This window comes from Garra rufa, chromosome 6 (assembly GCF_049309525.1).
Source record: "Garra rufa chromosome 6, GarRuf1.0, whole genome shotgun sequence".
Lineage (NCBI taxonomy): Eukaryota > Metazoa > Chordata > Actinopteri > Cypriniformes > Cyprinidae > Garra > Garra rufa.
Genome location: NC_133366.1, coordinates 27871258 through 27893812, shown reverse-complemented (window position 1 = coordinate 27893812; position 22555 = coordinate 27871258). Strand labels below are relative to the sequence as shown.

The 22555-nt window shown below is 39.4% G+C and overlaps 1 protein-coding gene across 1 annotated transcript; it reads left to right on the top strand.

The window, feature by feature from the left end:
- Positions 1–8165: 8165 nt before the first annotated feature.
- Positions 8166–20074, top strand: irs2a (insulin receptor substrate 2a). The gene is made up of 2 exons (XM_073843153.1): positions 8166–11459; positions 17713–20074. Exons 1-2 carry the CDS (start codon positions 8354–8356, stop codon positions 17715–17717), a joined length of 3111 nt encoding a protein of 1036 aa, XP_073699254.1. The 5' UTR covers positions 8166–8353; the 3' UTR covers positions 17718–20074.
- Positions 20075–22555: the final 2481 nt, after the last annotated feature.

The following is a 22555-nucleotide window of genomic DNA, read 5'->3' as shown; positions in this document are numbered from 1 at the left end:
TGAAGCAAACTGTAATATATATATATATATATATATATATATATATTTTTTTTTTTTTTTTTTTTTTTTTTTTTTTTTTTCTAAGTTGTACATAATTATTTTTACAAGAAAATATTATTTCAGCTTTTCTAGTTAAGGACTTACTGTTTCTTTGTAACTGTTTGTGAAATGTAAACAAGTATCATTGTGTTTACAGTACTAACTTGGTTAATAGATTTGTTTTTGTAATTTGTCTAGTTATTTCCTTATTGAACAGACTGATATTTGTTTTTGTGAAAAACAACAACAGCAAAAAAAACTTTCCACCACTAGAGGTCGCTTTATACTTGGAAAAACGCTCGAGAGAAAAGCATGTTTGCATGCTGACTGGTGCAATTACAGAGAACAATACCTATAGATGCAATGCAATGGAATTCTGTTCAATCAGTTGTTCTTGTCAACTCTAACAGCATAAGGAGAGTTTCACTGATGTGCATTATTAGTTTTGGAATAGCATTTCCACTTCTCACTTAGCACATGTTTCTTTATTTAAACTACAGCTTAACCATTAAATTATCCACAATGCATTTCTACTTATCTGCTCATTTAGCAGACTCGTTTCATCCAAACAGTTTTTTGCTCTTCTCGTGATTTCTTAAGGAGTTGTTCTCTTTGGCTCTCTGGAGTTTGAAAGCTACCAATTCTTTTGAAAATAAAACTTTCAAAATGTATTGTGAAAAATGCTATACAAATAAACATGTTATATTCTTATGATACATTTGTTTAACAATATTTTATTGCTTTTTGCAGCTCCAGGCTGCTGTCTATGGAAGCCAATTTCCACCATGGTATTAAAAAATGGTAATTACAAGTTTTTATTCTCACAGCTTTTTTTGTGTGTGTTTCCGAGAAAAAAGTTTTGTGAGATGTTTTGCCCCTTTCCCCCTCAGAATTCTGACATTTTTCCCCTTTATGGAATACAAAAATTAAAAAGGGGTAATTGTGGTAGTTTCTATCTTGCAATTCTGTGTATTTCTTGCAATTCTGACTGTTTGTCTGCCATGGGATGAAAAAAGGAATTGTGAGATATAAATTCAGAATTGCGAGAAAAAAAATCCATATTGTGAAATTAAAAGTCCAAACTACAAAATGGTTTAGAACGAAATGAGGGAGTGAAATTTGGGGTGAAATATGTGAGCATTTTCTTCTCAGTAAGTGTGTTGCTAAGGTCCATTCACACCAAGAACGATAACTATAAAGATAGTATTATCGTCCACACAAACGTGCAATAGCATTCTGTTTTATTATTTTTTTTTATTATTATTTAAATTATTTTTACTACTTTTTACTGTCTCCGTTTCTGCACAGAAAGATACTTACACACTCATAGAAAATACTAATCAAGAACTTACTACAAACATCCAGATATGAAGTACTTTTTCCCATCTTGAGGTTTCAGACAATATCCTTCATTATTTTCTAATGTTTAAAGACAAAAATGAAAGTAAATGCTTTAATTGTAACTTGGTTGTGTTGATGAGAGGCCCTAATGACCTTTGTGACCTAAGACATCATGGTAAGTCAGAAATGTAAATGTATGTTTTAACATGTTGGGTGCTTTTCTTAAATGGAGGTTATCATCAATGAGCACAAATTGATGGAGGAAGGGGGTGCTAACAAGCCCATATGGCAAGACCAAATAATCAAAGTGGCCAGTGGGTGTCACAAATGACACTCAGATTCCACTCATACCCCTCAGGTATCCAGATGATACCTATGTTGTAGGCACTGCTGAGGTCCAACCTGTTAAACACAGTAGCTCCACATAGATGTTCTAGGACTGCTGGACTGCTGCGAACGGGCTCCACTGTCGCTGCCATTATGTGAACGCGATCCAATGTATCATTACCGCAATGCCACATTCCTCCTCCGCAACACCGACAGTGAATGAGCCGACACACAACAAAGCATAGTCCAAAAACTGAGCAAGTGACAAACGCACACCCTCGCGTCTAAGCTAAGGAGACAGTCCGGGAGATTAGTATCGTTCACAATGACTAAAAATTCATGAATATGGTTATCTAGCATTTGTGGGCCTTGTTTAAGGGCAAATAATATGCATATGGTGTCCATACCTGGCCAATGTTCCTCTGAAAAGCTGCTGGATCCTTGTTTGGATGAGTATTCTGTTACAGAGTGACAGAGATGTGAAGCGGGCAGATCCATAGGCAAAGCTTTTATTAGACAAAGACGTGGTTAAACACAGGCTATGTCGAAACAATGGCAAACAGGTACAGTACAGGTGAGACAAAAGAGTAATGCAGGGACAGGCGAAGGTCAGTTCAACAGCGAATGTAATCCAGGGGACAAGGCAAACGGTAATCCACAAGACAGGCGAGAGTTCCAGGGCAGCCAGCGAAACAAACAAGAAGAGAACACCAGGCAAGAATAAATACACGGATGAAACAGACTAGATCTGGAAATAAGAACTGCAAGCAAGGCTCCATAGTACTGTTATCGCTAAGATAACTGCAAACTATACTTAATGATCAAGAAGTCCATAGCTTATAAAGTGTGTTTAATTGGTTGCCGCAGTGTGTGTAATCAGTGCAATGGATAATGGAAATGTAGTCCGGGGTGACATAACAGTCTGTGTTGTGTGAGAGTCAATGTAATAGAAGAGTGACCTCTGGTGGCAAATGGACGAAAGTCTACAAACCGGATTCGTGACAACATTAGACTTAGGACAATAATTATAAGCAGTAATACTTATATGTAAAAAAAGTAATTTTGATATGTGAAATACAATCATTAATCTTAGATCTGTATGAACCAAGCTACTAATCGTTCTAGATATTTTCTTAACAGGTTGTTTATTCTAATAATTTAAGGCTCAGGTTAAAGTTCATTGTTTATTTTTTCAGAAATATGCCAAGTGGGGGAAGGTAAGACTCTGTGAATTAAGAGTCTTGTGTATGTAGTGCTCTAAAATAAATAAACAACATAATTTTTATTTTTATTTTTATCATGTGCATATTCTTTTGTTCAGAATGCATTTTTTTTTATAAAAATGCCACAAGTCCCCAAAAGCTGTAGTTGTCACGGTGCAGACAGAAACGGACAAACAACAACATAATATAAAACGAGAGTGTTTAAAAAAATCCACAGGGAGGTGCAGGAGAACACAGAAACACAGGAGGTAACAACAATGCCGGACAAGGAACTGAACAAACACACCAACTTATAAAGGCACACTGATTGACAAGGACAGGTGTAGGGAATCACGCTAACGAGGGGGAAGTCCAAATATGGGCAAGGGAGAAACCAATGCACACAGGGGAGACATTGGGAGAAACCAACATAGACAGTCCAAGGGTGTGACATTACATCCCCCTCCCGGTAGGCGTGTCCTCGCGCCGACAAACAGGGAAAAAAAAATAAACAAAGTTTCAGGAGGGGGTTTCGATGGAGGATGGACTCCCGGGAGGAGACAGTCCAGGGAGTTGATGACGAGGGAAGATGCCAAGGAGGAGACAGGAGGGAGCTGGAGCAGGAGCAGCCAGGTGAGACCCAGACCGCAGCCATGATGGAGACCCACGGTGGAGCCGATGGAGGGAGGAGCCATGGTGGAGGAAAGGCTGACGACTCCAGGGGGCCGACCGACGGAGGCGGAGCAATTGGCTATAGAGCCCGAGGCAGAGATGGAGAGCCGACGATCTTGGGCGACAACGAGGATCCAGAGGGCCAAGGCGGAGCCCAAGGCTCTGGCGACCGAGGCGGAGATCTGGAGGTCCGCAGTGGAGCCGGAGCGACAGAGGACTGAGGCTGTACCGGACGGAGGGAGGAGTCCAACGGAGTCAGTGGGATGGAGCGACGAGGCACAGCCGGAGGAGTAGAGTCCTAAGGCGACGTGAGATGACGACTGACCAGGCGGAGTCGAATGGACGATGGAGCCCGGTGGAGCTGGTGGACCGACGGTGGAGACGAGGGGGCTGAGAGCCGGGGTGGAGCCGCAGAGTCGGAGGGCCTAGTCCAGGACTCTGGAGGCTGGAGGCGAAGATGAGGGATCCTCCAGCCATGACGCCGATGGAGATTGGTTGACCCGCGGGTGAACCCACTGCACAGATGGTGGGCTGAGAGTGAGCTGAGGGGCTGTCAGGGGACAGCAGTGGCAGGGTTGAAGCAGCATGGTTGTTAGATAGAGTTAACTGAGGGAGGGTGGGAAATCCACACAGGCAGACAGTTCAGGGTATATAGGAAGTTCACTGACTATATCCTCAGAAAAGTCAATCATGTCCTGTTCCATCGCTAGCTGTCCCAGGTCTAGTTTAGGCTCACCCTCAGTGGAGGTGCAGTGGGCAGTGCTGTCCTCAGCACCCTCATGCCCCACTGAAACTTTCACCGTCACGGGCATCATGGCCGGCTCTCGCACCTGGTCCGACGGCTCATGCAGCTCTGGCTCAGCGGCGATCCTCAGCTCTGTCGCTCCTAGCGGCGATGGCTCGATGGTCGTGGCGGGCTTTGGCTCTCTGTCATCGTTGGGTCAGGCTCGTGTTCCGTGTGTCGGGGTGGTGGCTGGCTGGGCTCTGGATACGGAGCGGCACTGGCAAGATTCTCCAAGGAACAGGCGGGGAACGAGGATCTGTTTCTTGCCAGTGTCCATTCCACAACGGCGCTCTGCATGCTGCGTTAGGCTCACGTCATCCGGGTAGCTGGTGGTGTTAGCTAGTAGCTGGAAAAGTTTGATGTAGCCCTCGAGCGGTATATCCCCCTGCTTCAGCCTTAGGAGTAGGAATTCAGACAAAAAGACTGTAAAAAAGAATGATAAACAAAAACGGGGGGAAAAACGTGGAGATACTGTTTTGGTCTGGCGTACTGTCACGGTGCAGACAGGAACGGATAAACAACAACATAATATAAATGAGAGTCTTTAATAAATCCACAGGGAGGTGCAGGAAACACAGGAGAACACAGAAACACAGGAGGTAACAACAACGCTGGACAAGGAACTGAACAAACACACCAACTTATAAAGGCACACTGATTGACAAGGACAGGTGTAGGGAATCACGCTAAAGAGGGGGAGTCCAAATATGGGCAAGGGAGAAACCAATAAACACAATAGAGCAGGGGGAGACACTGGGAGAAACCAACATAAACAGCCCAAGGGTGTGACAGTAGTGTATAGTGATTTTAGAACAGCTAAAAAGTATTGTAATGGAATATCTTTATCTGTTTTAAAATCACTGTAAACAATGGCTTTATGGCTTATTTATTTTATAAAATGTTTACTACATATACCAATGTTTCATAAACATATGGCAACAAAGTTGAAGAATTTATTGATAACAAATAATGATTCCTCAGCCAAGTAATGCCTTCTTAAGCATCTTTCAGCAGAACAGTTTCATGATTTCAAATTGTTCATGTTTTTGTGTTAGTAGCTGTATTTTTTTTAGTTAAGTTTACTTTATGTCAAAATAACCCAACTGCATATCAATAACATCATACTAAAGATTACATGCAGCCATTCATTTTAAGGAATCCACTACAGTTATAATAAAATTAACTAAAAATGATAATGTTCAGATTATTGACTATTGACACCAGTGAAATAAAGCAACAGTTATTCACATCAATTATCGTGACTTCATTACTTTAAAAAAATGGTAACAAAACAAAACATTTTTTTTTATTTCATCAAAAAACCTTGTTGTTTAATATCCACAGTAGCGTAAATAATGTGCCCTGAATCTATAAAGATTTATTATTATTTTTCCAGGCTAAATATAAGCATTAAATTAAGGTATAAAGAGAATAATCCTAATAGATTTCCTAAAAAGTCCTGAAATCAGATAAATAAAATTAGTTTTATTTATTTATTTATTTCATTTTCTTGGCCTCATGTTAGCCCACCCTGTAACATAGAGGTCTGCTGTGTCTTGCGTAGCTAGATTTATGTGGATAAACTGTGGATGATCAATGGATTTTATATGCTTTATTTTCATTGTTATGTAAGATTAGAGACGGCTACTGCTAATGCCTCAAAACACATGTTATTGTGTGACGAAATCCCCTTGACCTGACAGATCAGATCAACAAACAACAGCAAGCACAACAGAATCTCAGGACAAAGCAATACGGCAGCAGTTATTTTTCTGAATCTTATTTAATCCATGGGATTGTTTGCATGTGTGTGTGTGTGTGTGTGTGTGTGTGACACACACACAGAGTGTTAACAAAAGACAGCTGCTCTTTTCAGAATTGGGGTGTAAAGGACCCAAATCTTTCCTAGGAAGATCAGCCATGTTGTTTGTATACCATAATCTTCTTTAAGGGTCAGATTATGAAACAAATTGCAGGGCTAAACACCCAATGAACTCCTATTGGGTTCTGCTGGACTGAGATGAACTGGACTGGTACATATTTCAAATACAATGCCTTACTTCGCATATAGCCTCCATACAGTTGCATCTAATATTTGTAATCCCCAGATTATGCACACATCTATGAAAATTCAACTGAGGTGCTACTTTTATTCTGACCTGATTTGAGCTACATCATTGCCAGGGAAAACAATCAAAGGCTAGTTGCAAAGAACAAATACTCATCCTTGTTAAGAAATAACTATTTACAAGAGTATTATGCAATAGATATAACAAGACGTTGATGTTTATTAGGCTTGTCACAGAGGTCAGGAATAAAATATTACTGGGTGTCCAGCAATAAATACCATATTAGTCTTTGAGGTATTCTTGGGAGTAGAAAAACAGCACAGTCATTGTCATTAATTTAACATCATTAATATTTATAATTAAAATAAATACTATTACAGTATCATTTAATACTTCTTACAGATTAAGCTGCTATTATACCACTGGAGAAGATATGATAGACTACTTTAGTTACATCACATGGAAGGTACAGATGTCTCCATGCTTAACTGAGCATACAAATATTAAGATCACACAAACATTTGTCTGTGCTTTTATGTGTTGCTACAACTACAAACTCCACCACTTGTTGGTTTCACGGTAATGCTTTCATAATCTCACTAAATGCAAAAGTCAATTTAAAATTTGAGGCTATAAACCATGGTGCAGAGTTCAATGTAATATTTATATTCTTGTGTTACGACATGCGTGACCATGGCCCTGCTGAAAAAACCAGCATATGCTGGTTTTTTCAGCAGGGGGGGTGGCGTATTTTTACTTCTACGTGCTGCGTAGTTATTTTTTTCTGGAACAAACAGCTCGTATTATAGCCTACCATTCCAGAAAGTTCCGAGTCCCTCTAAATTACGGCTCTAATATTAAAATCAACAGCATTCCTTTTAATAAACTGTCAACAGACCACAATACTGAAAATCCATATATGTAGCACGGAGGACGCGAGATGCATAGTAAACATTCAGCATAAAAAACAACTAGATGGAATGTTGTATCCAAACACGTTCTTCTTGGTGTTATGTACAATAACGCTAAAGCTGGTTCGCAGGCACTGTTGCTAGACAGGGACACCCGAGTGCGTAAAAATAGACCATATGCGTTATGTAACACGCAGCAAGCGCAAGGACTTCACGCTTGTTTACAAGTTAGAATAGACTGCATGACTATGATCTTAATAACTGACATATGCGTTTTCTCACCCCACAAGTGCGTATTTTCACATTCTGACAGTGTAAAATGAACATTGGGTCGGACTAAATTACAATTCTGAAAAAGCTACACGTAGGTCACTTTAGCTGTTTGTCGTCATCGCATTTTTAAAAGGGACTCAAATGTGTGTATATCTAATGTGTTTGGAGAAGCCTACAATGTAGCTTTCCAGATTAACACATGTTGATGGTTTTACATTTACATTCAAATCTAGTTTGCTAGCGACATAATAAAACGTTTTATAGCTAACAAGACGCAAAGTCTCTGCAGCACAAATGCGTAGGCTATATACAGTAGATGTGTCATCCAGACAGCGTTTGTTTTGGGAGGAGGAGGAGAGAACAGCTTGTGTAGAGGGGGATTTGCCTATACTACGTCACGGATTTGTCAAAGTACCGTGTCAATCTTTTCGCCTGGCCAATGAATCCAATGAGAAACTCCATTCGTTGGCTTGGAAGGTACGCCTCTAAAAGATCGCGCCGCCTTATATGACTGTTTTTTCACTGCTCCAAGATGGGCTGTGTATATCGTCACATGTTGTTTGTTTTTTAAGCTCAGTCATTCTGAGCGAGGAGTTGTTTTGCGGTGAAGTAATAGACATCGCATTGTGAAAGAGCGCGGAAATCTCCAATTGTCGGATATTTAAGTTTTTCGTCTCTTTTCTACGGATGGATAACAAGTTCTTGAAACTGAATAAATAAATTGTAAACGCAAGTATGGCAAGTCCGCCTCTTAAAGGGGGACCCGCGTTATCAAATGACAACAACATTCATTCAAACAACGTCAGAAAATGTGGATACCTCAAGAAGCAAAAGCATGGACATCGGCGCTATTTTGTTTTGAAAGATCAGAGTGATGGACTCCCTGCGCGGCTGGAGTACTATGAGAATGAAAAGAAATGGAAAAACAAGTCCGCTGCAAAAAGAGTCATATTTATCGACTCTTGTCTGAGCATAAACAAGCGCGCTGACGCAAAACACAGATATTTAATAGCACTCTATACCAAGGACGAGTATTTTGCTGTTGCTGCAGAGAATGAACAAGAGCAGGAGAGCTGGCACGCAGACTTCACCGATTTATTAAGTAAGGGAAAAGTGTGTGACAGCCCCGTTTCTAGTTCGGCGTCATCTCTGGTGGGCTTCGAAGAGGGAAATTATGGTATGATTACACCAGTGAATGCTGCGTATAAAGAGGTATGGCAAGTAAATCTTAAAGCAAAGGGACTTGGGCAGAGCAGAAATATCACTGGAGTTTACAGACTGTGCTTATCAAGTCGGACAATTAGCTTTGTGAAACTTAACTCGGAGGTGGAATCTGTGACACTGCAGTTGATGAATATACGCAGATGTGGGCACTCTGATAGCTTTTTCTTCATTGAGGTCGGAAGATCTGCTTCTACTGGACCTGGAGAGCTGTGGATGCAAGCAGACGATTCTGTGGTGGCACAAAATATACACGAGACAATTTTAGAAGCGATGAAAGCGATGAAAGAGCTGTCAGAGTTTAGACCACGCAGTAAAAGCCAGTCATCAGGATCAAATCCCATATCTGTACCCACTCGGCGGAACCTAAACAATCTACCCCCTAGTCAGACAGGGTTGGTGAGGAGGTCAAGGACGGACAGTACAGCAGCAACATCTCCTGTCCCCAAATTTTCTTCTTGCCGAATACGGACAGCAAGCGAAGGGGAAGGTACCATGACCAGGCCTGTCTCCATGTCAATATCTGAGAATGGGAGCCCGACAACTGTTGGCCGGAACCACATGAGTAGATCTAACACAGTCTCTGTGGGATGCCGGACATCGGAACCATCACTGCTTCATCACAGCAGGTCTATGTCCATGACAATGTCACACTCGCCCCCATCTGCTGTAAGCCCACTAAGTTTGTCCTCAATCAGTATGAATGGAGTACACAGACCCTCCAGCTGCAATGTTTCTGTTTCTGGGTCACCCAGTGATACTGGCTTCCTCTCATGTGACGATTACAGTTCTAGCCCAGGGGATGTGAGGTACAATTTAGCAAACAGGAGTGACACTCCTTCTTCTCTCTCCAGTACACCACCCTCACGAGAAGCTAGTGACCTTAATGGTTATATGATGATGGACAGGCCATCCCAAAACAAGATGTGGCCAAGTAGCAGAGAAATGCTAGATGTGGAGACATACCGGAAGAGGACATATTCTCTGACAACTCCGCGGCAACAGGTAGCACACTCCCAGGTATCCTCAGGGTCACTTGATGAATACATGCTGATGAGGGCTGCGAACAGCCACTCTGGACGAAGCACAAATTCTGCTTCTCCTAATGTCTCATACCCAGAAGATTATGGGGACATTGAGATTGGCTCTAACATTAATGTGGGTGATGATGGATACATGCCTATGACGCCAGGCATGGCACCTCAGTGTGCCAAAAATGATCACTACATGCCCATGAGTCCTATGAGTGTTTCAGCACCCAAGCAGATCATTAACCCGAGGTTACATCCCCAGCCCACAGGCAGTGGCTGCACTACTAACTCACCCAGCAGTGGTTCTCTAGAAGACAGCAGGTACATGAAGATGTGGTCAGGATCCAAGTTTTCACTTGAGAGCTCTGATGGGAGAGCAGTGAGTGGAGAATACATGAATATGTCGCCTGTTGACTCATACGTCTCGCCCACACCACCAGATTATTTGCTGGGTCAGTGTGAACCAACACAACGGCCTTCGCCATCTCTAAGTATTCGCTTCAACAAGCAACAGGCACCTAAACGGGCAGAGGATGACCAGTATGTTTTGATGAGTCCCCAAAGCCAAAATCCGACAGAAGAGGCAAACAGGGTTTCTGCCCTGCCCCCGCTCCGTCGCACTGATGGCATAGCACACAGAGCAAGAGTCAACAGGCCCAATAGGTTATCTCTAGACACTCTGAGGATGCTTCCCAGCATGACAGAACATCCTATCCCTTGTGAGCCTAAAAGCCCTGGTGAGTACATCAACATAGACTTTGCTGCTGCTGCTACACAGTGCTCTTCTCCCTCTGTGGTTTCTGTGGAAAGCCAAGGCTCATTGGCCAACATCAGACAGGGATCCCCTCTCTCAGACTACATGAATCTCAACCAGAATTCACACTCTTCTAAACTGAGGGAAGCGCTCAGCAGTCCCCTGGCTGGAATGCCAGAGCTGGCTGAATGCCCATGCCCACCTGATGAGAGGGCTTTTTTCCTCAATGAGCAGAGAAACTCACCATGCCCATCTGACACAGATAAAGATAACTACACTGAGATGAGTTTCAACAATGGTCAGATCTCACCTCCATTCCTGACTGAGAATGATGAGAGTGCTTCAGTCAGCCCAGCTAGCAGGGTTCAAAGGCTTAACTTGAGCGATCAGGGGGTTTCAACAGGAATCGGTGCTTTCTTGTTGGCTGCCTCCTCTGTAGACCCAAATGGAGGAGCAAAGGTGATCCGAGCAGACCCTCAGGGCCGGAGACGGCATAGCTCTGAGACCTTTTCATCCACCACCACAGTTGCACCTGTCTTTCCTTCCTTTGCACACAATGTTAAGCACCACAGCTCTGCCTCAGTAGAAAACGTCTCTGTCCGAAGCAGTGAAGGTTCTGATGAGGAGTTTGGGTCTCCCATGTGCCGAGAGACTTCAGCTGGTTATCAGAACAGATTTAACTACATTGCCTTAAACCTCATGGAGAAACAAGAGATGGGCAATTGTGAGCTTGTGGGCTTCAAGACTGGTGGTTGCTGCAAAGCTGGAATAAATGGATTACATGCAACTCCATATGTGTGTCTGGGATTCAAAGAGACTGCAACCACTGTACAAGGTGAGTTCAGACGATGAGATGGGCTGTTATGATTTAAAAAGATGACTGGCAAATGCAGCATATGAGGTTGATATCATTGTGTTGGACAGTGTAGTCCTTTTATTACTGTGTAATTGCAGATTAATATAATTAATAATAGCAGTATTTGTACATAGGCACATTCATTCAAGGTGTACTTTAAAAATAAACACTTTTATAATATATATATATATATATATATATATATATATATATATGAGCAAGAGCAGGAGATTATATTAGATTATATTAGGATGTTACTTGTTTTATTGCTTTATAAAATGTATTTTCAGTTGTCTTATGAAGCATATACTATATGTTTGCTTGTGCTTATTTTAACTGTAAATGTGAATATTATTGGATATTTAGGACACAACTGTATCGAAGTTATACATAAATTATACAAAAAGTAATTAAACCAAACATTAGGGCGGAACGAGTGTTATGTAATTCAAAACATTTATTTATTAAGGTTTGCACCTCTGGCTATTTATGTCAGTATATGGGGCGTTTATGGCGACGATAAGGTGTTTTTCATTCAGAGAAATTCCAGAGAAATTTGAAGCATGAGAAACGTGACTAGCTGAGTGCCCGCGCGCGGTAAACAACCCAACTGCGCAGGCACTATGACGCTGCAGGATAGAGAGGTGCGCGCGCGCGTCTGTTTATTTACTCCAAACTTGATAGACGCTGGGTTTTTAAAGAAAGTTTGTTAATGATTAAACAATGTCTTAATGTTTGTAGGCTTGTGTATAATTAAGTAGAGCTGTTTTCAGAGAATAGAGCGTGCACTGAGGAGAAAGAAATGTTGTTTTGAGGTTCATTTGGTTCACATGCGCAGCGTTTTCATTCTGCGAGACCATAGCCTGGTCGATCCTTTTCCAAGAAACTAATCTCCGTTTACTTTTGTGCTGAAGGCAGAACTGTTTTCATTGCACATTATATTTTTAATTTTATGCCCTGTTTACTCCAACATCATGAAACAAATTGCTATTAAATTTCCCATCAACAGAGATACTAATATAAGGCTAAGAATGATTCCCCTATCAAATTTTCCCTCCACCTGACATACATATTTTACAGAAGTGCATGAGCTAATTTGCCTACTTGAATCATATGTGGGCGTGTGTGAGATCAAATTGCTGTCACAAGCTGGAACAATATGCTGCTCTTAATAAAGTGCAGTGCCTGGGGCTTTTCCATGTGCACACTGTTTTTGCATGCCACACAGAAGACAGAACATGCCATGTTCTGAGGCACGTACATCACATCATCTGGTTCACCCATATTTCCATAATGCTTCAGTTAGAAGCAGTGTTGTGGTCCAAAATTATCCCCACTGGTTAAAAAGGCCGTTCATGGCTGGTAGTTTTAATAGCAGGCAGCCTGCAGTGTAAACATCAGTCAGAGGAGGAATAGTGCGCAGCAGTTGAACTCTTTCTTGCCTGGAGTACTGAGCCTTGATAATATGAGAGGGCAGGAGGAGGTGGGGGCAATAGCTTGTTTGCATTTTGTCTTGGAAATGAACATGTGCAACCATGTCCACGGGTTGGCTGAACAGAAGAGGGAGAGCCTGATGAAAGCTTAAGCCATGTGCTTCCATCAGGAGGAAAAACAAGCCAGTTGGTTGTTTGTGGTTCGTTGTCAGGTAACGATGATGTTTCACGCTTGGAATGCCTGACTGGGTAAAGGTTGCTGGGAAAGGCGAATACTCGCTTGTTTTGGTTTCACCTTGAGCTTTAGTATTGTTCACTCCCTCCACTCCTTCAATTTCACATACAATGCATTAACAACAACGTGTTTTGATGTGTTTTAAATCAAAGAATGTCAGAGAAAAATGATCGTAGTTGCAGAAAGAGAAACCACATTGTGTTTGCAAGTTTCCCTGTTTACAAGCACATTACTGTGTAGAAATACTAAATGTAAATGGCTATATATGTAAAAGGAAACTCTTGTTTCTACAAGAAAACAGCAGGAAAAAAAACATGCATGGTGCTAGTTGATTTAGTTCATTTCATAATAAAGACAAAACCAGAATATGGACATTAATCTAAAAATTGTGGGCATGTAAACATGGTCAGTGTATTAGGCTACCTGTTGCTCCCCATATACAAAATCACACATAACCTATATCAGACATCCTAGTATGAATTGGCATTTACAGTTGGCCTGTTAGTATAGATTTTCCAGATAATAACAAAGATGCAATCAATTAACACTTTGGTATACATACAATATGTGTAAAAGTTAGAAAAAAAGGGGAACAGCCTTTACCAAGTATTCAAGAAGCTGTTTTGAGACATTTAGTGCATAAGAAACTTTTTCCTCTCTTTTGCTTACTCACTAACTATCTCTTTTTCTCTGGAATTATATTTCTAGAGGTGTTTGTGTGCATTTGCGTGTGTGGCAGATGGCTGAGCAGAGAGGGGTGTGTGTGTGTGTGTGTGTGCACCTGCCGCTCCGCTCACCACAGGTCTGTTATCAGGCATGGCAGCAGCACAGACAATACACTAATGACAGCACGCCATCTGCTTCTGCCCCAGGACAGTGGCTAGTGCTTGTCCCTTCAGCCTGAGAGGGGTAGGGGGTGGGGGAATAGAGAGCTAGAGAACCAGTGTGCTGCACAGAGAGATAAAGGTTGACAGTGGTTTGCAGAGAGAAAAGAAATGAGGAGAGTTTGGACAAAGTTGCATATTTTAACCAGTGATGTACCAAAATGAATTTTTCACTAAAATACTGAAACCAAAATTAAAGTTTTGATTTAGCTGAAAGTTTTGTCAATTCAATTTGGGTCATTAGGTAATTAAACTTTTTTTCATGGCATCTTGTTCTTAGGTGATAATTAAACCAGTTAGAGTGAAAGAGTGAAGTTCATCGGAAACAAGCTGCCTTATGATATTTCAGCCAAACAAATTTTACGTACTCCACCCTGTGTCCACCCTGCTAACATATTTACCTGTTGTTTATTCACGTTGTGTACAATGTTGTAACTACAACATGATTCACATAACATCCTCTTTCATTCTCTATCATTGCAGAAAAGAAACATGAAATATTAAGGCAAATATTGTACAAACTTGTCTTAAACTTACCGTGTATGTTCAAAAATAATTGATTTAACAAGAAAAATGATAGACGTTCAGTTTTACAAAAAGTAAAAACAATTCAAAATAAAACACCAGTAGACTACTATTAACAGTATTTTTAATTCATCAATGAATTTGGATGACCAGAGTACATTTTCCACAAATTTTCTTTTTTCGGTTAACTATTCCCGAAGGGTGTAAAATGGTACAGTTTATATAGTTGGCTGAATATGAATGTGTGAGAACAGGTCATACACCAGCAAGTTTTTGTGTAACTTTAGCACGAGGGCAGTGAGTGTGCATTTTCTGAGAACTTAGTTACTATTCTACTACACTTTCAAAAATAAGGCTATCTTGCTATCTCTATTTTCTCTCACTTACTTTCCTTGTGTCAAATTATAGAATGATTTATTTACTATTTCCCAGTATGTTGTTGTTACTTTCACTTGCCACATTTAGATACAATCTGGGTTAATTACAATTTCACAGCTTACATACCACAGCAATGTAAACACCAGTCAATTACTATAGAAAAGTATTTTCATTTAAGACCTCATCACTACACTGACTTTTGAGTCTAAGCTTAATATTTGTCCATTTCTCCATATTTTAGGAGGTGCTTTATGTCAGCTCTCAAGACCTTATAACTCTAATCCAAGCTCTAACTTCAAACAAGCTGAGATTTAAGCAACAAAATTTGTTAACCCAAGCACTTCTCTGAGATTCACCACCTGCAGAGCTGTCTAAACTAGGCCGGGATGTTCCCGCCTGAGATAGCCATGTCAACACTGTCAATGTTACCCACATTTAGCCAGGAGCGAGAGGAGATTACTCTTAGGGGAGAGTGGGGGATTAGACATTGTTCAGCGGCTTGTTTTGAGGCGGATGAAAGGAGCATTGACTCAGACATAGACAGTCATTCATGCAGGTTCCATGTCCTCAAGTAGACGTCACAACATTTCCGGGATGGTTATGCGCAGCCTCATTAGCTTTTGGGTCTCTGCCGATTATAGATTTAGATTTTAACCCATCACTGTGGAAGGATCTATAACCCTTATTAAATCCACAGCTTAAACTGTTTGTAAGAGGACTCGGTTGCCCTCTTGTTGTTCCTCAGTTGTAGGTGCTGTGACTTTTCTGTCCAGTGATGCACAAGCTAGCAGAGATGCTACATCATGCGTGCATTAAATCAGCATTGCGTGACTATTTTCCAGTCCCAATCATCACTCACTGCTGCCTAAAGCCAGCAACGTCATCATGCAAACCGTAAATCTCATCAGCCGAATAAAAAAGGAGCATCACATTTATTTTATCTGCTTGCATGCGAGCCTGAGCCTTTTGGTTTTTATTTGCAGTTGTAGTGTCGCATCCTTGCTGCTCATTGACCCTGAAGCAAAGAATTATACATTGACAGTTATTTTTTTGTGCAGTGGTACATGTATTGTACATGTAATAGGAGTGTTTTTGCAGAGTAGGGCAAACTTCAGAATTTAATAATTGATTTTCAATGCATGAGATGTGGTTTAAATCAAATTGGCCACACTGTACTAAAAGTTGAACCAGAACTTAAATGGGATTAAAGGGAAGTGGTATGTAATAAATTGTAATTTGGAGACATTCTCAACTGAATGTTGAATGGTGTCCAAGCCTGCTGCATTATTATTATTCTCATTTAGTGCACTGTGAGTGGTTTATACACTCATATAATAAACTTTTTAATAAGCCAGAAATCTGAAAATGTGAAGTATGAGCTTCTTCCTTTGTCTTTCTATCTGACACATTTTATTCTTATCCTTGGTTTTATGAATATACTCTGCAATAGGATAGTCCACTTTAAAGGTCCACATTATTCTTAAAGTATTATGGCCTGATACTTAGAATATAAGGAAGTCTGTTTTGACTCAAGAAACAAATATTAATTTTAAGAGCTATTATCACTGGCTGCATCTAATCCTCATTCTCCTTTTATAAAATGAGGGCCTGAAGTACTTTGCCATCATTTTATACTTCATTTGTCATACTCCCCAGAATCACCACAGATCTAGCAAAGACAGACCCAGAGATTTTTCCCCATTCCTTTGGTCTGTTACTGTAATTCCAATGAGATTATCAAGGAATTATATCAGGATTAGCCCATCTGTGGACAGTAGATGGTTAAGACTGCTGCTAGCTCCATCCCTTCTGACATGTCACCATTTCCCTTACTTATCTTAGTGAGGTTTAAATATGACTGTGCATCATGGGTTAATCCCTCATGTCTGGGACTGTCATAAAAAAGGATGGTCTAACTAAAATGTAATGGCTGAGAAGTCTTTTTTGTTTGTATATATAGTGTTATTTCAGAAATGGTGCAAAAGTTGGTAGTTAGCGGCTGTACAATGACATATACTTTACAATGGCAGTAATATGAAGCTTTACAAATGTCTCATTCCGTAAGGAGGCCCAGATGCAAGTGAAAGAGGAACAAAAGGCCAAAAGGGCAGACATTAGATCGAAAGGTTCTGCAAACACAAGCCTTTACAAGGAGATCCCAAGGCCCTGACATACTTAAAGCGAAATTGAAGAACAAACAGGTGTTACGTCATGACGAACCAAATCTGGCCAATTCATTTTGGTGGTTTGAAACCACATACAAACATGGAAATCTTTTCAGCATAATTTCTTTACTCAATCCGTTGAGGTCAGACATGAACAGACTCAAGAACTGCTTTATAGTTTTATCATTTGTATTATCAAAACTTGACTAGATTGGCAAATTGCAGAGGTGGTGCAAACTTATGCATATCTCTATGATCAGATGCTTACTATCATTGATGTTGTTTATGTTGTGTTATTGAGAAGATATTTACATACTCATCTAATCACTGCTCTCAGCAGCTTGGGAGTTGGAAGGTATTTTGTACTTCCTTTTAGCCTTAAGTTAAAAAAGAAAAATAACTTTGTGCTTTGGCTGTAACTGGTCTAAACCAGTTTTTGTTTAGTTTGTCCAGTTCATAAGAATGGAATTGTAAAAGGCTGCTTTTGGATAACGTTTAAGATGCTTTGACATGGTTTGAATTCAGGGATTCTCTGCACAGTGAAGCTACAGTTTTTTTTCTCAATACAAATAGAGCTTTAAAGAGTCTTCTCTTGTTTTCTCTCTTTTTCAGATTGAGCAGGAAGCAGATGTTACTCCTCCTGGTACTGAGGCAAAGTGGAAGCTCAACCAGTAACAGGATTGGACTGGTCTGATCTGGACTATGCTGCTGTAAATGAACTGTGACCTTTACACCTCATCCTAAAGCTGAACGTCAGTGATTATTCCAGTGAGGCCACTTTAACGTGCTTCTCCTGTTTTTACCGTCTGCACCATTTTTCAGGAACTGCAAAGCTGCTGCTCTGTTGGTAACAAGAGTCAAGAAAACGTACATGCCACTTGTATGTTTGAACATTTATTGTTGTTGCTGATGTGAACACTTTGTTCTGGATTTGTTTAAATTCAGAACAATAATTGGAATATAGTTTACCCTGAAACCTGTAATCTTTATTTACCTGACCTAAACTGTAAGGTACTTTTTGCCCTGTTGTTCGAATAGCTACATTTGTGGCATTTTAATAATTTAAAATACCAATGACTAAAAGATTTCAACAAGTCCTCTTTAAAGAAAATACTTATATTGATGTATGCAATTCAGACGAGGTAAAAAATTATGATTTTTTTTTTTTTTTTTTCAAAATTGAATGTTCTCATATGACCAATCCAAAGCCTTACTCTATCAGTCTGCAAAATTGCAGCTACTTATCTGGACCTAAACAATCAGAAAATTATCAAAAATATAAGATATTTATAGTATTCATTCTATTTTTCTAAATATTTAGTTTATTAAATAATTACATACTAAGTTGCTATATAAGAGTCCATTTTGATATGCAGAGTTTCCTACCACTTAATTAGAGGTGGTTATTGCACATAATAGTTAATAACTACACAAGCAGATATTATATTTATGACCAAATATGGTCAGTCTTTCACTTTTATGTTTCCTCAGATTCATTGTCACTTTTTCACCTTGCAACACAAAACACGGCCATTCCTTTTTCCTCTGCCTCAAGTCATATTTACCAGTGACTGCTTTGCTTAGAAATATTATAGCTACCAGTAAATTAAGTAAAAACACAAAAATTAGATGGCAGGGATGCACAGAAATGTTGACTGCTGAAAATCTGGTTCACATGTTTGTTTAGAATAAAGTAAACATTACATTGATTAATATTGACACTGTGGAGCTGCATTATGTGTTATATTTAAATATTTAAAACATTTTGGAAACCAATAACTTTTTGTAAAGTCACACAAATCGAAGATAGTAAGAGTAATCACTTACTTAAAAAGTATTATTAAAAGAATTGATAGTTATTCCAAACAAAGCTTAATTTAAAATGAGCACTTTTGGTTTTCAGATTAGTGGATTCAGAGTTTGACAATAATTTTTGTTCATTTCTGTGCATCATGACAACAGTTTAATAGTTGCTGCCCGTCTTAATCTGCTCACATTGGCTCTGTGTTGATATGCGGCAGTGATGTCTCATTCAACGAGATTGTAACACATGACGCATCTGAATGTAGAGCACAAAACCCACTTACATGAAAGAACTGATTAGTGGGGCAGAGAGAAAATGATCACAACAGCAGTCATTTTTAGCCACTGTTTGCTTTTCCCTGAATGTTGTGAACTAAATAAAAGCTGTGATGTGTTTAGCATTTTCATGACATTTAAAAATACTCTTCATTTAACGCAATATATTAGTGTCTTATATTAAAATACTAGCAACTGCTAAGAAAATAAACAGGAAATGCAAGATACTAAGCACTGCATTGGTAAAACATGTTTTGTTCATATCTTAATAAATCCCTTATCTAAAAACACATGTATAGCACTGATATAGATGTGTTGATAGTGTTTTTATTTCATGTTTAAAGCCCTGAGTGACACATGACTCGATGCCACATTCTTGAGGTAATGGTACAGATTCTACTTGATTCTTGGGAAGGTCTTGCTTCTTAGGTAGCTTTCATTCACCCTTTCTATATGCAATACTTACAAATCAGATTAGTTTACAAAGTGGAACCAAATGTATAAATATTATGTTAATATATTTGTTAAAAGATTTTACAGAGATATTGAATTTATGCTGTTTGTACATTTCTTTCTGCCAACTTTTAAAGCTTATTTTATTTTGCTTTTTGGAACTAAAAATATATATATTCAACAGTGTTCTTGAAGATCTCGAGTATAAGCATAAAAATGAATATAACTATTGTTTGTACGTATCAAAGGGTAATATATTTTCAATATTTGCCAGGTTTAATTGAACAAGCTGTGTCTTCCATTGTACAAATGTCACATACTGTTCATTGTTATGCTGTTGAGAGATCATTTAATATATCCTTGATGAATATTGCTTTTGTTTGTGTTGCAAAAGATAGTCACATGCAATAATACGAATAAAATCATTATTTAAGGAAAACAACTGTTTTATTCTTTCTTATATCCTTTCTACTACAAATGTGAAAAATAATAAAAAAACAACTTTATGACGCAAAAGTCTTACATAAACACATACAATATTTTGCCATAATTCCCTCCTCTTTACTGACACTGTGTTCCTAAGCTTGAGGGTAATAGAGGAAGGAACACACAGTTCATTCATAAACAAGTGGACAGATTACTTCCTGTAGAACGAGCAGGACAGAGGCAAGTGTTTTCCTGTGCATATCATGATTCCCGGGCTCTCATTGACAGAACAGGATGCTAATAAATCACTATTCAAATCTGAGCTGTGAGGTCCAGTGCAGCTCCACGTGCACAAGCTCTGTTGTTGTCTGGAGGAAGCTAATAGATTTGTAAGACATCCTTCCTGCAGTGGACATCATACAGTATCTGGATGAAATCAAAAAACAGTTATGCCAGTGGTATGTGGTTAAGTATTTCTATAAAAGGAATACTCAACTTTAAGAAACAGAAACCCTTTATTAAGCTCTTTATTATGAGCATCTTTTGGAATTTTGATAATATATAATTTTACTCAATGTATTAAAACAGATTATCAACATGTACTCATGCATATATACATTTGCACACTTATACTAGACATTTGCGTAGGTTTTCAGAGGACATTTACTAGACTTACATACGTTAAGACCATTTTAGAAAACAAAAGATTTGCTGACTCATGCATGCACAGGGGGAAATGAAACACCTGACAAACAAATGATCACGTATTTGTACTCGCACAATGAAGCGCAAGGGCAGCAGGACCTCTGTTAGATCACAGTGACTGAAGGGAAGAGGCAAGGGCACTGCGTTATGCAATAATCCATGTCAGTGTGCAGAGAACACACTGTGCCGGAACTGCAATTTCCCCTGTCTCTGTCCCAGGGCCTGTTTCTGTTTTTGCAAAAGACCTCCCACAGAGACAAAACAAATCTCAAACAAGTCAATTAAAGTAATTTAAATGTAGGTAGTGTTGCTACGAAAACACTCTGTTTAGGAAAAGGTAGAAGTTTTGACCAGAAGAATCGAGCTTGTCTGCATGATTTTCCACCTAAACCAGTTAAACGCAAACCCTGCACAGCAGCAGATTTCATTGGTCAGCTCAATCTTCATCGGTTAGGCACTGGTCAAAAATAATTTAGGTATTATTTTGGCTACATCCCTTTTTTTGTGCTGAAAAAAAAAAAACATCTTGATTTTCTTAATGAGTATTTTTGTCTTGTCGTCCAGTAAAACAAATGGTAAAAAAAAGAGATAATATAACTTGTTTTTAGAGATTTGTCCCTGGGGCAGCGCTGTCAGTAAATGGGAATTTTTGGGATTCCCCAGATATCAGACAGGCCATCACATGTCTTTCCAGGACAATAAACCAGTGGTATATGGCATAATCTGTACACTGCCTGAATAATGAACCACTACAGCTTAAAAATGAGGGGTCTAAATGACATTGTGTAGTCCAGAAAATTGGATAAAATTAGTTGCCGTTCATAATAGGGGGTGGGTTAGTGAGGAAATGTATATTTAAGAGGAGGATGAAGTATCTTAACATGCTGCTAGTATTGTCTGTGTAACATTAAATTCTGTATTGAATCCAATGCATTTAGCACCCATTAATCAGCTCCTTTGATATTCTCAGATACAGTCTTGGTCCTAAAATAACTTACCTAGGCTATCCTTCTGCATTCCAAACAACATACCTATGAACTAAACAAAATATTTTATAATGAACTCTCTGCCACTGACACAAACACAAACACCTCAGCAATTACAAGAGCAACCACTCTTTATGAAGACCCCATTTAGTCATGGTGGCAAACATGCACACATCCATCTATTATGCAAACACATAATATTTCCAGAAAACGTGGCTCATTATACTCTCCCCACAGGGAAACTTAAGTTTCACTATTCCATTCTCACATTCAGCTGAAATGCAACGAAACACCGGCATCTATAATAGGGGAGACCAGGAGTTCTTTTAAGCCAGTGCATTCAAAATGTGATTCAAACAAGCTACAAGTGTCTGCTATTAAATGGCATAGCTGTTCTTTTTGTAACACAAACACAAAATGCATGGTTCAGGTTTAAGCACGAGAAGTAAAATGCTACAAATCACCCCATAGTCGTAATTAGTTGTAACATGCCCTGGGGTGAGATGTAACATTATGGTATCCACCAGGGTGAGATGTAACATTATGCAACAAGGATTATTACAAACAATGGATTTTGAAAGCTTTTTATTTAGCATTGACTTTTCAACATAACTGGTGTGTGTTTGTGTGTTACATTTGCATCATAATAATAAATACTAATAAAATTAAGTAATGTGTGAGTGTGTGTGTGTGTGTGTGTGTGTGTGTGTGTGTGTGTGTGTGTGTGTGTGTGTGTGTGTGTGTGTGTGTGTGTGTGTGTTTAAAGGGTTAGTTCCCCTTAAAGGGTTACTCCACCCCAAAATGAA

Excerpts from the sequence above, each read along its gene's own strand:
- irs2a (XM_073843153.1), top strand. The coding sequence starts at position 8,354 with ATGGCAAGTCCGCCTCTTAAAGGGGGACCCGCGTTATCAAATGACAAC.